The sequence below is a fragment of the Hemitrygon akajei genome, chromosome 9 (assembly GCF_048418815.1).
Source record: "Hemitrygon akajei chromosome 9, sHemAka1.3, whole genome shotgun sequence".
NCBI lineage: Eukaryota > Metazoa > Chordata > Chondrichthyes > Myliobatiformes > Dasyatidae > Hemitrygon > Hemitrygon akajei.
The window spans coordinates 67596774-67613997 of NC_133132.1; the positions used below are offsets into that span (position 1 = coordinate 67596774).

At 45.2% G+C, this 17224-nt stretch overlaps 1 protein-coding gene across 4 annotated transcripts in view; it reads right to left on the bottom strand.

Annotated features, from left to right (window-relative positions):
- abcc10 (ATP-binding cassette, sub-family C (CFTR/MRP), member 10) overlaps window positions 1-17224 on the bottom strand; it is a 102045-nt gene that overhangs the window by 32996 nt on the left and 51825 nt on the right. For all 4 annotated transcript variants that reach the window (XM_073056216.1, XM_073056215.1, XM_073056214.1 and 1 more), the window contains exons 12-15: window positions 13290-13490; window positions 5585-5708; window positions 4953-5124; window positions 1678-2021 (exon numbers count right to left, since the gene is read on the bottom strand). In XM_073056216.1, coding sequence (XP_072912317.1) covers window positions 1678-2021; window positions 4953-5124; window positions 5585-5708; window positions 13290-13490 — 841 coding nt within the window. The remainder of the gene's footprint in view (window positions 1-1677; window positions 2022-4952; window positions 5125-5584; window positions 5709-13289; window positions 13491-17224) is intronic.

Genomic DNA, 17224 nt, shown 5'->3' on the forward strand with positions numbered 1-17224 from the left:
GTGTGTGTGTGTGCGCGTGTGCGTGTGTGTGTGTATGTGTGTATTAAATAGTTAAATTAAAAATAGTCCAAAAAGAGCAATAATATTAAAAAAAGAGAGATCGTGTCCATTTAGGAATCAGATGGCAGAGAGGAAGAAGCTGTTCCTGAATCACTGTGTTTGTGCCTTCAGGCTTCTGAACCTCCAACCTGACAGTAACAATGTGAAGAGGGCATGTCCTGGGTGATGGGGGTCCTTAATAACGGACACTGCCTTTCTGAGGTCCTGCTCCTTGAAGGTGACTTGGATACTATGGAGGCTAGAAACCAAGATGGAACTGACTAATTTTACAATTTTCTGTAGCTCCTTTCAACCCTATGCAATAGCCTCCTCATATCAGACAGTGATGCAGCCTGTCAGAACGCTCTCCACAGGACAAATGTAGGAGTTTTTGAGTGTCTTAGGTAACAAACCAAATCTCCTCAGATTTCTAATGAAATAGGTGTTTGTATTGTCCAGGTGATCTCAGGCTGTGTGAAGAGACATGGAGATTGACCTTGACCTATTGTGGCGATAGGCAAACAGCAGCAGATCCAGGTCCTTCCTGAGGCAGGAGCTCATTCCAGCTATGACCAACCTTCAAAGCATTTCACCACCACAGATGTGAGTGCTACTGGACGACAGTCAGTAAAGCAAGTCATACTATTCTCCTTGGGCACTGGTTTATTGTTGCCCTTTTGAAGCAGGTGGGGACTTCCAATTGTAGCAATGAGAGGTTGAAATGAGTGGTATGTATATGGAATGAGCTGCCAGAGGAAGTGACAGAGGTCGGTACAATTATAACAACTAAGTGACACCTTGACAGGTTCATGGATAGAAAATGTTAAGAGAGAGATGAGCCAAACACGGGTAAATGAGACTAGCTCAGGTAAGCATGGACTAGTTGGGCTATTTTTGTGCTTTGTAACTATGATTCTACAGAGATAAGCACTTGAAGAATATGGCTTAGCAAAATTGGAGTCAAATACTGGAAAATGGGATTAGTATAGATACGTAGCAAAAAAAGAATTACTGTTGGAACTCAGTGGGTTGAACAGCATCTGTGGGGGGCGGTGGAGGAACTGTCGACATTTCTGGTGAAGACCCTGTAGCAGGACTGAAAGTGGAGGGGGGAGAGGTGACACAGGTTGGTGGTGGATAGGTAAACTGTGGAAGGAGAAAGGATGATGGGCAGATAGAACCAGACAAAAGAGGGGAGGCGTGGAGTTTGGTGAAAGATGAAAAAAGACCAGGGAAACAAGACCATATGGAACAGGTTGGGGGACAAAGGTTGAAAGTGGGGGAGATTTGAGGATGGTTAAGTGGGAACACAAAAGAGACGGAGAGAGTGCTAGACAGAGAGAGCAAGACAGACAGAGAGATGGAGACACTGGGGGAGACAGAGAGAGGGAGAGAGGGAGATTGACGGGGAGAGGGAGAGGGAGAAGGGGAGGGAGATAGGGAAGGGAGAGGGAGGGGGAACAAACACAGGATGTAAAGGTTACCTCAAAATGGAAAATTCAACATTATTTCTTATAGGTGGTATCCTATCCAGGTGGGATAAGAGGGGACTGCCATACAGATATGGTGGGCTGAAGGGTTGTGTGTGAACGAGATGACCATTGGATTAATTATCTCACTGCTTCACAAAGAGCTCACCTGACAATGGCCCGGGACGCCCTGATAGTGGTGAGGCCCTTCAGTGTCTCAGAGAACTGTGTATAGATCGGGGAGAGGGTGATGGCAGTCAGGCGCTTGAGCTCCCTTGAAGTGAAGCGGTAGTAGCTTTGCAAATAGAAGTAAATGATTGCCAGTGGCAGCAGGATCAGTATGATCCATGGCAGACTGTAACTGATCATCAGCACCATGCCCAGCTGGCCATACAGAGCAGCCAGGAAGATGTTGAGGATGAAGGGAAGAGTGTCGTCTACGTTGTAGAGGTCCGTGGAGAAACGGTTCACAATGCGTCCAATGGGAGTTATGTCAAAGAATGACGTTGTGGCCTAAAACAGAATGAAAACCAATTAAGACCCTGTTATTTCATTAACCAATTTCCCTCTCTAATTCTTCCATTGCTACCTAGGCAGATTATTCCATTGAGGAGTGAATCACAGGCCAGCCTCAAATGCAGTAATGAATCTTCTAATAGACAGCCACAGGACAGAAATGCTGGTTTCGCCTCCCATATCAGTCCAATACATCACTGGGACATCCTTCCCCCTCAGTGGTACCATCGACAGCTGCCTCAAGAAGACAACATCCATCTTCAAAGGTCCTGCCTCTGCCATCCGGGACGTGACACCTGATGGTGGGGGACTTGAGGCTTCTGCACCTCCTGCCATCATATAGGAGGTACAGAAACCTGAAGTCCCACATGGCCTGGTTCAATGACAGCTACTACCCCTCAGCCATTTTCTTCTTGAACCTATGACCACTTCACACTAAAATCAACATTGTTCTTGTTCGAATTCCATTCTTTCTTGCCAAAATTGTGCATGATTTATGCTTTTCTTGAGTGCTGCTAATATGATGCGATGTTTCTACAAATAAGGTATTCATTATACATAAATGTGCTTGTGTAGAAGACAATAAATTCAACTGACAGCAAGAGTGCAATTCCTATCCTTCCACACGGTACAGGGCTTGAACATACACAGCCACAAGCCAGCACTGAATTTACAGTCTACCTCTGCAATGTTTCTCTTTTTTTTTGCTGGGGGCAAAGGAAAATATGACTGCGGTGAGTAAAAGACCTACAAACTGGATCCTTTAAACCTGGGAATGAACAGATCAAGGACTGATTCTAGTCCTAGTCAAATTTATTGTCATATAACATGTATATAACATATAGAACCATATAGTGTATATACAAACAAGACAATGTTTCTGCAAACCAGGAGTTAAAAGCACAGTAGTACACATTACTCGCAATAACTTATAAGGTACTGATAAATCTATAGATGAATCACACATAAATAACAAACTAAACAGCATTAATTTTAAGTATTGGAAGGCACGGAACAGATTAACCAGTCACTCTTCGAATATGATGCAGCCGGGAGTTCAGAGACAAATGGCCCGGGGGAAGAAACTGTTTCTCCTCCTGACTGTTCTTGTTTTTATGCATTGTAGTCGCCTGCCAGATGGTAGAAAGTCAAAGAGGATACTGGATGAATGGGTGGATCGTTAATAATACTAGGGGCCGTGTGTGCGCAGCGCTCCTGATAAGTGACCCCAATGGATGGTAGGAGGCCCCTACGATCCTCTCAGCTGTTCTCACAGTCATTTGTAGAGACTTCTGGTCTGATGGTTGACTGCTCCCATTCTAGATGGAGATGCAACTTGTCAGGATGCTCTCAATGCTGCTCCTGTAAAATACAGTTAAGATGGAGGTCAAGAACCTTGCTTGCCTCAGTGGAGGCGCTGCTGTGCCTTCTTGTTCAGGGAGGTGATATTAAGGGACCAGATGAGGTCCTGCGTGATGTGAACTCCCAGGAACTTGGTACACTTAACTCTTTCTAGGGAGGAGCCATATATTCATAGAGGGAGATGGTTTGCCTGCGCCTTTGGAAGTCCACAATGATTTCCTTTGTTTTCTCCACGTTCAGGCTTAGGTAGTTATTCTCACACCAAACCATCAGCCGCTCCACTTCCTCTCTGTACTCCATCTGGTCGTTGTTCTTGATAAGGCCAACCACTGTTGTGTCATCCACAAACTTGAGGACACAGTTTGAGCTGGATCCTGCGACAGTCACACATCAGCAGTGTGAAAAGCAGCGGGTTGAGCACACAGATTTGGGGAGTGCCAGTGCTCAGTGTAATGGGATGAGAGATGTTGCTGCCCACACGGTCTGACTGTGTGGCCTTACTGTTTAGAAGTCCAGTATCCAATTGCAGAGGGAGGTGTTGAGACCCAGCGAGGACAGTTTCCCCACCAGTCCCTGGGGTATGATGGTGTTGAATGCTGAACTTAAATTTATAAGCAGCAGTCTGGCACATGAGACCCCATTTTCCAGGTGGGGCAGGGCAGAGGCTATTGCATCATCAGTGGATTGATTTGAGCAATAAGCGAACTGGAAAGAGTCCAGTGTTACTAGGAGAAAGGCTTTAATGTGCTCCATGACCAGCTACTCAAAGCGTTTCATAATTGTTGATGCCAAAGCCACCAGGTAATAGTCACTTAGGCAGGTTACTGTTACCTTCTTTGGCACTGGAATGATAATTGCAACCTTGAAATCCAAGGGGACAGTGGACTGTTCTCGAGAGATGTTGAATCAGCACCTCTGTTAATTTGAGCTGCTCAGTTCTTTCAGAACCTGACCTGGTATATTATCAGGCCCCAGAGCTTTGTGTGGGTTGACTCTGGCCAGGGAGTTCCTCACCTCAGCTTCAGCCAGACAGAGTGTCTGCCCCCTGGGGGGGTGGGGCACTTTCCTCGCCAGCACTTTGTTCTGTGCATCAAACCGGCCGCAGAAGACATTCAGCCTCTCAGGGAGTGAGGCACCTTGGGCACTGACGTACAGGGTAGACTTGCAGTCTGTAATCCTCTGAATTCCCTGCCACTTGCACCTCGTGTCTCTGGTATCACAGAAGTGGCTGTAAACTCTCTGAGAACGTCCCGTTTTGCCTTCCTGATGGAGCGGGAAAGCACAGTTCTTGCTTCCAGGAAGAGTTGTCGTATCTGTTGATGTAAAAGCAGCATCGTGATCCCTCAGCCTGGTGAGGACCTCTGCAGTAAGCCCTGGCTTCTGATTTGCTCTCACCCGGATGTGAAATGTTTGCATCTTCGTTGTCCGGCTCTTCCAGGGTTGTGTGAAGAGCCAACAAAACAGCACCTGCTGTACACCTGTTGCTTCAGTAGAAAAGGATGGAAGAAACAGGTTCACATCGAAACAAACACAGAAAAGTAAGTAAGAGGCAGATGGACCACTAACCTTCATTACACGAAGTAAAACTTTGTGGTGAATAACCACAGCGGCACGGATACCACCAGCGGCAAAGAGAAAGGCTCGGACTGCCGTGAATACAGTGTTTGATGCAGCAATAACACCAAAACCTATCAAGTAGAACTTGACATCTGGCGACAGCTCTTGTGTGAAGAGGGACCTACCAACAAAGACAGAAAGTGACCGACAAATCTGTAACTATTTTACTTCAACATGAAGTTTGACTTATCTACATTAAAGATTAACAAAACTTGAGCAACCACACATCTCACTCTGTTGCTGCCTCTTCCAGTCGTGACCTTTGCAAACACAAGTTTTGAAAGATGAAACATAAGTGATCACACAAAGGCAAAGGGATCCACACAGTGAGAGAAACAGTCCCCAGTACTGACCCACACAGTGAGGGGAACACTCCCCAGTACTGACCCACACAGCAAGGGGAACAGATGTAATGTGTTTTCAACACTCTGAGGGTGGAATATAATCCTGTTCAGTTATGAAATGCTCACCGTGTATTGAACACCTTGGTGAGGAAATACACCTGTACAGCTTGACATCCTGATTGACACAAGCCCCCCTGAAATGCATCAATACCTGCCTGTGACATAGCCCGTGCTTACCCCATGAATCGCTCCATCTGTTGGTAATAGTCTGACAATGAATGGTTGCTTGGTGTTGAGCCATTTTTGTTTTGCAGGTGAGAAATCCAGTGGGACAGCCACCAGTCAGATAAGTTACGAGTAGCTGTAATGGAAGGGATGAGAAACAGTAGATTGTAAAAGATAAGAGCAGAACTAGGCCATTCAGCCCATTGGGTCTGCTCTGCCATTTAGAGTCACAGATTTCATAGAGAAGTTCAGCACAGAAACAGCCATCGGCTAATCTTGTCCATGTGGAAACCATTTAAACTGCCTACTCCCATGGACGTGAGCAGGACCATAGCCCTTCGTACCCCTGCTGTCCATGTACCTATCCAAATTTCACTTAAACATTGAAATTGAGCTGGAATGCACCACTTGTGCTGGTAGCTCATTCCACACTCTCATGACCCTCTGAGAGAAGAAGTTGTCCCTCATATTCCCCTTAAACTTCTCACCTTTCACCCTTAACCCATGATCTCTGATTGTAGTCTCACCCAACCTCAGTGGAAAAAGATTGCTTGCATTTACCCTATTTATACCCCTAATAATTTTGTATACCTCTACAAATCTTCTCTCAATCTTCTACATTCTAAAGAATACATTCCTAACTGAGTCAGGTCCTCCAGACCTGGCAACTTAGTTGTAAATTTTCTCTGAAATCTTTCAACTTTGTTTACATTCTTCCTGCAGGTAGGTGACCAAAACTGCACAGTTCTCCAAATTAAGCCTCACCAATATCTCATACACATTCAAGAAAACATCCCAACTACCATACTCAGTACTTTGATTTATGGACAATGTGCCAAAGGTTTCTTTATGACCATATCTGCCTGTGACACTACTTTTAATGAATTATGGACCCATATTCACAAATCCCTTTGTTCTACTGCTCTCCTCAGTGCCCTACCACTCACTGTGTGAGACGTACCCTGGTTGATCCTAACAAATTACAAAAGTTTACATTTGTCTGCATTAAATTCCATCTGCCATTTTTCCAGCTGATACAAGTCCTTCCTCTCTGTCCACTACAACCCCAATCTTGGTGTCATCCGCAAGTTTCCTGATCCAGTTAACCATATTATTGTCCAGATCATTGATATAGATGACAAACAACAAAGGATGCAGCACCGATCCCTGTGACACACCACCAGCCACTGGCTTCCAGTCAGAGAGGCAGCCTTTTACTGCCACTCTCTGGCTTCTCCCACAAGGCCAATGTCTAATCCAATTTATTACCTCATCCTGAATGCCGAGCGGCTGAACTTTCTTGACCGGCCTCCCATGCGGGACCTTGCCGTATGCCTTACTAAAGTCCATGTAGACAACATCTATTTTCCCGATAACTTCCTCGAAAATCTTGATAAGATTGAAAGAGGATCTATTGCTTTCCCAACGTACATGACGAATAAATTCTTTTCGGGCTTCCAGCTAGGTACATGTATCAATTATAATAGACATTTTGATGACAAACTCTGCCACATTCTTCAGGGATGATGCCTGGGTATGCCCAGACCGCTGGTATTTATACCCCTGTAGTCTGTCTTTCCTGATTGGCTGGTCCTCATCCAATCAGGTTTCTGCTCTCCCACCTTGTTTACAATCAAACTCCTGTTCTTACTTAGAGCGAGACCTTCGTCTTTGTTAAAATTCTTTTCCTCCAGTTTTATTTCAATGGTTTCCTTTACCAGGCGGTTTCAAAACCCATCAATACCATCCACAACCCGTAAGGAAGCTCAAGTCACAGCTTATGTGGGTCAAAGAAGACCTGAGACTCAGGATGGCTGGCATTTACAGGATCATTGTGAATGTGGAGCAGTGTATATAGGCCAGACGGGATGCACTGTGGAAACCTGCATCAAGGAGCACAGGAGGTGTATCTGTTTGGCTTACCCAGAGAAATCAGTGTTATCAGAATACTGCATTTGCAATGGCCATTAGATTGACTTTAACGGCACTAAATTACTATGCTGTGCCAATGGCTTTTAGGACTTCCTGGTGAAGGAAACCATTGAAATAAAACTAGAGGAAATGAATTTTAACAAAGACGAAGGTCTCGCTCTAAATAAGAACAGGAATTTGATTGTATTTTGCCAAGTTTGCCCTCTGCATAACCTCTAGCCTCCAAGAGGACCACAACCTTGTCGTAGGGTTTGGAGGAAACCTGATTGGATGAGAACTAACCAATCAGAACGAACAGACTACGGGGGTATAAATACCATAGGTCTAGACATACCCAGGCATCATCCCTGAAGAAGATGGCAGAGTTTGTCATCAAAATGTTGCTCCTCCTGCAACCAGTCTCACTAATGGTGTCAAAGTTATATTTCCCGGTGTTGATCCATGCCCTGAACTCATCCACCTTTCCTACAATACTTCTTGCATTGAAATATACACAGTCCTGGAGGTCTCGCCCTTTAACTTAGCACCTATCTCCTATTGAACTTCATCACTCTTCCTGCCTATGTTATTGGTACCTACGTGGACCAGGACCTCTGGCTTTTCACCCTCCACTGAAGACTGTTGAGGACTCAATCCGAGATGTTCCCAACCCTGGCAACCGGAAGGCAACAGAACCTCCTACTGGTTCCTCTAACAAATCCCTTATAACCGCAGCATGCCTCTTCTTCCCCCTTCCCTCCTGAGTCATAGAGCCAGACTTCAGTGCTGGAGACCCTACTGCTGTGACTTTCCTCTGCTAAGTTATGCCCCCCAACAGTATCCAAAGTGTTGTTGAGGGAGATGGCTACAGGTTCCTAAAACCTTCTCCCCTTCTTGATTGTCACCCAGTTTCCTGTGACGTGCACCTTGGATGTAATTACCTCTATCTATCACCCCTTCAGCCTCCTAAATGATCCGAAGTTCATCCAGTTCCAACTCCAACTCCTTAACAAGGATTAATAGAAGCTGCAGCTGGATGTACTTCTTACAGTTGTAGTCATCAGGGACACTGGAGATCTCCCTACCTTCCCACATCCTGCAAGAGGAACATTCAACTGTCCTGCTTGGCGCCACTGCTGCCCTAACTGAGCAGATATACAAAAGGGAAGGGAAAGAAATCCTCACCACTCCAACTCTGTTCACACAGACAATGGCTGCTGCTTTTGCCCCAGTGGTCTTTTAATTTGCTCTTGGAAATCAATCCCAAACATCGATTGGTCGCTGGTCAGAGCTCAAGTAAGCTGTTGCAATCTTTCAGTGCCTTTTTCTACTTGGTCAATGGACCCAAGCGAAATCTCCTCACCACGGCTCATCCATTTCCCCTCTCAGCTCAAATCTCCTGCTTTCTTCCCATATCCTTCAATGCCCCGAATAATCAGAAATCTGTCTGTCTCTGCCTTAAATACACCCAATGACCTGGCCTCCACAGCCCCCTGTGGCAACAAATTCCACAGATTCACCACACTCTGGATAAAGAAATTCCTTCTGATCTCTGCTCTAGCAGGACACCTCTCTATTCTGAGGCTGTGTCCTCTGTTCTCAGATTCCCCCACCATAGGAAACATCCTCTCCACATCCACTCTATCTGTGTCCTCTGTTCTCAGATTCCCCCACCATAGGAAACATCCTCTCCACATCCACTCTATCTGTGTCCTCTGTTCTCAGATTCCCCCACCATAGGAAACATCCTCTCCACATCCACTCTATCTGTGTCCTCTGTTCTCAGATTCCCCCACCATAGGAAACATCCTCTCCACATCCACTCTATCTGTGTCCTCTGTTCTCAGATTCCCCCACCATAGGAAACATCCTCTCCACATCCACTCTATCTGTGTCCTCTGTTCTCAGATTCCCCCACCATAGGAAACATCCTCTCCACATCCACTCTATCTGTGTCCTCTGTTCTCAGATTCCCCCACCATAGGAAACATCCTCTCCACATCCACTCTATCTGTGTCCTCTGTTCTCAGATTCCCCCACCATAGGAAACATCCTCTGCACATCCACTCTATCTGTGTCCTCTGTTCTCAGATTCCCCCACCATAGGAAACATCCACTCCACATCCACTCTATCTGTGTCCTCTGTTCTCAGATTCCCCCACCACAGGAAACATCCTCTCCACATCCACTCTATCTGTGTCCTCTGGTCCTAGATTCCCCCACCATAGGAAACATCCTCTCCACATCCACTCTATCTGTGTCCTCTGTTCTCAGATTCCCCCACCATAAGAAACATCCTCTCCACATCCACTCTATCTGTGTCCTCTGTTCTCAGATTCCCCCACCATAGGAAACATCCTCTCCACATCCACTCTATCTGTGTCCTCTGTTCTCAGATTCCCCCACCATAGGAAACATCCACTCCACATCCACTCTATCTGTGTCCTCTGTTCTCAGATTCCCCCACCACAGGAAACATCCTCTCCACATCCACTCTATCTGTGTCCTCTGGTCCTAGATTCCCCCACCATAGGAAACATCCTCTCCACATCCACTCTATCTGTGTCCTCTGTTCTCAGATTCCCCCACCATAGGAAACATCCTCTCCACATCCACTCTATCTGTGTCCTCTGTTCTCAGATTCCCCCACCATAGGAAACATCCTCTCCACATCCACTCTATCTGTGTCCTCTGTTCTCAGATTCCCCCACCATAGGAAACATCCTCTCCACATCCACTCTATCTGTGTCCTCTGTTCTCAGATTCCCCCACCATAGGAAACATCCTCTCCACATCCACTCTATCTGTGTCCTCTGTTCTCAGATTCCCCCACCATAGGAAACATCCTCTCCACATCCACTCTATCTGTGTCCTCTGTTCTCAGATTCCCCCACCATAGGAAACATCCTCTCCACATCCACTCTATCTGTGTCCTCTGTTCTCAGATTCCCCCACCATAGGAAACATCCTCTCCACATCCACTCTATCTGTGTCCTCTGTTCTCAGATTCCCCCACCATAGGAAACATCCTCTCCACATCCACTCTATCTGTGTCCTCTGTTCTCAGATTCCCCCACCATAGGAAACATCCACTCCACATCCACTCTATCTGTGTCCTCTGTTCTCAGATTCCCCCACCACAGGAAACATCCTCTCCACATCCACTCTATCTGTGTCCTCTGGTCCGAGATTCCCCCACCATAGGAAACATCCTCTCCACATCCACTCTATCTGTGTCCTCTGTTCTCAGATTCCCCCACCATAGGAAACATCCTCTCCACATCCACTCTATCTGTGTCCTCTGTTCTCAGATTCCCCCACCATAGGAAACATCCTCTCCACATCCACTCTATCTGTGTCCTCTGTTCTCAGATTCCCCCACCATAGGAAACATCCTCTCCACATCCACTCTATCTGTGTCCTCTGTTCTCAGATTCCCCCACCATAGGAAACATCCTCTCCACATCCACTCTATCTGTGTCCTCTGTTCTCAGATTCCCCCACCATAGGAAACATCCTCTCCACATCCACTCTATCTGTGTCCTCTGTTCTCAGATTCCCCCACCATAGGAAACATCCTCTCCACATCCACTCTATCTGTGTCCTCTGTTCTCAGATTCCCCCACCATAGGAAACATCCTCTCCACATCCACTCTATCTGTGTCCTCTGTTCTCAGATTCCCCCACCATAGGAAACATCCTCTCCACATCCACTCTATCTGTGTCCTCTGTTCTCAGATTCCCCCACCATAGGAAACATCCACTCCACATCCACTCTATCTGTGTCCTCTGTTCTCAGATTCCCCCACCACAGGAAACATCCTCTCCACATCCACTCTATCTGTGTCCTCTGGTCCTAGATTCCCCCACCATAGGAAACATCCTCTCCACATCCACTCTATCTGTGTCCTCTGTTCTCAGATTCCCCCACCATAGGAAACATCCTCTCCACATCCACTCTATCTGTGTCCTCTGTTCTCAGATTCCCCCACCATAGGAAACATCCTCTCCACATCCACTCTATCTGTGTCCTCTGTTCTCAGATTCCCCCACCATAGGAAACATCCTCTCCACATCCACTCTATCTGTGTCCTCTGTTCTCAGATTCCCCCACCATAGGAAACATCCTCTCCACATCCACTCTATCTGTGTCCTCTGTTCTCAGATTCCCCCACCATAGGAAACATCCTCTCCACATCCACTCTATCTGTGTCCTCTGTTCTCAGATTCCCCCACCATAGGAAACATCCTCTCCACATCCACTCTATCTGTGTCCTCTGTTCTCAGATTCCCCCACCATAGGAAACATCCTCTCCACATCCACTCTATCTGTGTCCTCTGTTCTCAGATTCCCCCACCACAGGAAACATCCTCTCCACATCCACTCTATCTGTGTCCTCTGGTCCTAGATTCCCCCACCATAGGAAACATCCTCTCCACATCCACTCTATCTGTGTCCTCGGTTCTCAGATTCCCCCACCATAGGAAACATCCTCTAAACATCCACTCTATCTGTGTCCTCTGTTCTCAGATTCCCCCACCATAGGAAACATCCTCTCCACATCCACTCTATCTGTGTCCTCTGTTCTCAGATTCCCCCACCATAGGAAACATCCTCTCCACATCCACTCTATCTGTGTCCTCTGTTCTCAGATTCCCCCACCATAGGAAACATCCTTTCCACATCCACTCTATCTGTGTCCTCTGTTCTCAGATTCCCCCACCATAGGAAACATCCTCTCCACATCCACTCTATCTGTGTCCTCTGTTCTCAGATTCCCCCACCATAGGAAACATCCTCTCCACATCCACTCTATCTGTGTCCTCTGTTCTCAGATTCCCCCACCATAGGAAACATCCTCTCCACATCCACTCTATCTGTGTCCTCTGTTCTCAGATTCCCCCACCATAGGAAACATCCTCTCCACATCCACTCTATCTGTGTCCTCTGTTCTCAGACTCTCCCACCATAGGAAACATCCTCTCCACATCCACTCTATCTGTGTCCTCTGTTCTCAGATTCCCCCACCATAGGAAACATCCTCTCCACATCCACTCTATCAAGACCTTTCAATATTCAATAGGTTTCAATGAGGTCACCCCCAATTCTTCTGAATTCCAGTGAGTAGAGATCCAAGGCCATTTATAAATCCTTCCTTACATTGGGAAGGTAACACCATCGTGTTTCTGGTATTGGCAATATTGCTGCAAGCAGGAAGAGCAACATAGAAATGTTAGTAAGTGGACCAAGCCCCTGTCACAGGATGACTTGAGTCAGCAGAGTCCTTGGGATCACTGGGAGGTTAATCATGTACCCTTGGTTGCCAGACATGGCAGAGAACAAGGAAAGACTATTCCAAATTGACCTTGATACCTATCCACCAGGGGATTTTCAGACAACAGTGAGATATCTGCCTTCATCATAATTAATCTTCTCACAATTTAGGACTTCAACTTGAGGACCAGTCTTATCTTTTTCCATAATTGTCTTGAAACTGAGTTTACTGGTTCCACAGTGACCCCCTCCCCCCCAACCACTGACATCAACTCTCGCTCAGCCTCATATCCTCAGAAAAGGAGACAACGATTTAACAAGACTGAAAGGAGGGAGGTGCAGAATGGGACCACCTGACCAAGGCTTGATCAGCCACTTATCCTCCTTCCCTGTTCCATTACTTTATCATTTAACAACTCATGTGGAAGCACAGTGAAAATCCGACACAATCTCACAGCCAACTTTGCAAATTTGCAGCTCCCTCCACACATTCAGACATCCTCCTGGAGCTGACTTTGTCAAATATCTTACCTTGCATGAGGAACATTGAGAGGAGTATGAGGAATGACAACCATCTGCCAATTGACAGCCAGTATGATCGGTACACATGCAGAGCCACTGTTCCCACCTTCTTCTCTTCATCCTCTTCCTCCCTGGCCTCTAGCTGGACCTCCGTAGTTTCCTCAGCTGTCTCTTTTGTCTCCTCCTCCTCCACTTGGCTCTTTTCCTTTGCTGAATTTGAAAATAGCCACTCAGACCGACAGATAGAGTAAGTGTGAGGAAAGGAAACTATTTAAAATTGCTTACAACATTTGATATTCTTTTTCGGTAATTGGGTACAAAGACTCCCAAATGTATTTGAACAACAACATTATCCAGTTTGTTGGCAATTAAAAAACTGTTTTTATGCTTTGAAGATACAATCAGATTAGCAACAATCTTCAAAGGTTTCAAAAGTATGTTTAATGTCAGAGAAATGTATACGATATACATCCTGAAATGCTTTTTCTTCGTAACCATCCACGAAAACAGGAGTGCCCCAAAGAATGAACGACAGTTAAATGTTAGAACCCCAGAGGACCCCCCCAGCTCCCCTCCACACATAAGCAGCAACAAAATGACAATCCCCCCCCACCAGCAAAACAAACCATCAGCACCTACCACTAAGCTCTCAAGCATGCAGCAAAGCATCAGCAAAGGCACAGACTACGCGTTCACCCGGTATTTGACATACCAGAGGCTCTCTCTCTCTCCCTAATAAGGGAGAAAGAGGTGTCTCCATTTCACAGCAAGAGTGGAGATATAACAAACAACTCGCTGATTTACGATGTTAAAAGTCCACTGCATTGCTTTTTCCTAGCTCTGTGCCCAAAGAACTCGGGTCTCTGGGCACAAAGCCAGCTACCAGCTTGCTGCTTTTGATCTTCCGTGTACTCCCACGGCACACCAGATTCCTGCAGAGACGCCGACCTTCGGTCTGCTCATCTCCAGAGCCATGAGGTCTTGGAACTCCAAAGGTGAGCTAATCTCTTAGGCCGCATCCTCAGCATATTGAGTAATGGTCAGTAAACCACAGCAGATTCAAGGGGGCAAGTGCTTCTAATTCTCTCCATCTCTCTTTCCCTGTCTCATCATCCTATTTTCCTGTCTCCCATCTCTCTACAACTTAAAACAAGTTTGTTTTCCAATTTTCCCAAGTTTCAGTGAAAGATCACTGACTTGAAACAAAAACTCTTCCCTCTCCACAAATGCTGCCAAGCCTGATGAATGCTTCTAGCGTATTTCATTTTTATAGCTGAAGGATGGTTGTAGTCAGGAGCTAAATATCCAAGGTTACACATTACATTGGAGGGATAGGAAGATAGGCAGAAGTGGTGACGTGGCTCTGTTGGTAAAGTATGACATCAAATCAGTAGAAAGATTTGACGTAAAAGATGTAGAAACCTTGTGGGTTGAGTTCAGAAACTGCAAGGGTAAAAGGACGTTGATGGCAGTTTATATACAGGCTTCCCAACGGTAGCTGTGAGGTGGACCACAGATTTCCACAGGAAATAGAAAACGTGTGTCAAAAGGGCAATGTTATGAAAGTCATGGGAGATTTCAACATGCAGGTCAATTGGGAAAATCAGGTTGGAAATGGATCTCAAGAGAGTTAGTTTGTTGAATACCTACAAGATGGCTTTTTGGAGCAGTTTGTCATTGAGCCTACTAGGAGATCAGCTATACTGGACTGGGTGTTATGTAATAAACCAGAGGTGATTAGGGAGCTTAATGTAAAAGAACCATCAGGAGGAAGGGATCACAATATGATTGAGTTCAACTTGAAATTTGCTAGGGAGATAGTAAAGTCTGAAGTAGCAGTATTTCAGTGAAGTAAAGGAAATTACAGTGGTATGAGAGAGGAGTTAGCCAAAGTAATTTGGAAGAAGATGCTGTCAGGGATGAGAGCAGGGCAACAATGGTGTCAGATTCTGAGAAAAACGAGGAAGGTGCAGGATAGATGTATTCCAAAACAAAGAAATACTCAAATAGCAAAATAGTATGCCTGTGGCTGACGAGGAAAGACAAAACTAATGTTAAAGCAAAAGAGAGGGCAAACAACAAAGCAAAAATAAGCAGGAAGATAGAAGATTGGGACGCTTTTAAAAACCTAGAGAGAGCAACTAAAAGAATCATTAGGAGGGAAAAGATGAAATATGAAAGCAAGATAGCAAATAATATCAAAGTGGACAGTAAAAGCTTTTTCAAGTATGTAAGAAATAAAAGAGATGACAGTGGATATGGGACAGCTAGAAAAAGAGGGGATAAAGAGATGGCAGATGAATTAAATGAGTATTTTGCATCAGTCTTCACTGTGGAAGACATTAGCAGTGTGCCAGATGTTGAAGGTTGCAAGGAAAGAGAAGTCAGTGCAGTTCCTATTACAAGTGGGAAGGTGCTCAAAAATCTGGAAGACCTAAGGGTACATAAGTCACCCGGACCGGATGAACTGAACCCTAGGGTTCTAAAAAAGGTAGTGGTAGAGATTTTGGAGGCATTAGCAATGATCTTTCAAAAATCAATGGAGTCTGGCATGGTGCCAGAGGACTGGAAAATTGCACATGTCACTCCACTCTTTAAGAAAGGAGGAAGGCAGAAGAAAGGAAATTATAGACCAGTTAGCTAGACCTCAGTGGTTGGGAAGGTGTTGGAGTCAACTGTTAAGGAGGTGGTTATGGAGTACTTGGTGACACAGGACAAGATAGGACAAAGTCAGCATGATTTCCTTCACGGAAAATCTCGCCTGACAAACCTGTTGGAATTCTTTGTAGAGATACAAGTCAGATAGATAATGGGGATGCAATGGATGTTCTATATTTGGACTTTCAGAAGACCTTTGACAAGTTGCATTTGCCTTCTTCACCACTGACTTTACCTGAAAGTTAAATTTTAGGGTGTTCTGTACAAGGACTCCCAAGTCCCTTTGCATCTCAGATTTTTGTTTTTTTTTTCCATTTAAAAAATAGTCTGCACATTTATTTCTACTATCAGAGTGCATGACATGCATTTTCCAACATTGTATTTCATTTGCCACTCCCTTACCCATTCTCCTAATCTGTCTAAATCCTTCCGCAGCTTACCTGTTTCCTCAACACTACGTGCCCCTCCACCAATCCTGGTAACATTTGCAAACTTGACAGCAAAGCCATCTATTCCATCATCTAAATCATTGATATACAGCATAAAAAGAAGTGGTCCCAACACCAACCCCTGCAGAAAACCACTAGTCATTGACAACCAACCAGAAAAGGATCCTTTTATTCCCACTTGCTGCCTCCTACCAATCAGCCAATGCTCTAACCATGTTAATAACTTTCCTATAATACCATGGGTTCTTAACTTGTTAAGAAGCCTCATGTGTGGCACCTTGTCAAAGGCCTTCTGGAAGTCCAAATGTAGAACATCCACTGCATCCCCTTTATCTATCTGACTTGTAATCTCCTCAAGGAATTCCAACAAGTTTGTCATGCAAGATTTTCCCTTAAGGAAACCATGCTGACTTTGTCCTATCTTGTCCTGTGTACTCCATATCTTCATCCTTAATAATTGACTTGATCTCCTTTCCAGCCACTGAGGTTCCTTGTTCAGCTTGAATTCACCTCCTTAGTTTGTATCTCTCCCACTTCATATGCGCTGAGAGATCCAACCCCAGATTCTCAACAAAGCGAGGCAGCAATTCTACTAGCTGATAGATAGATAGATACTTTATTCATCCCCAAGGGGAAATTCAACTTTTTTTTCCAATGTCCCATACACTTGTTGTAGCAAAACTAATTACATACAATACTTAACTCAGTAAAAAAATATGATATGCATCTAAATCACTATCTCAAAAAGCATTAATAATAGCTTTTAAAAAGTTCTTAAGTCCTGGCGGTTGAATTGTAAAGCCTAATGGCATTGGGGAGTATTGACCTCTTCATCCT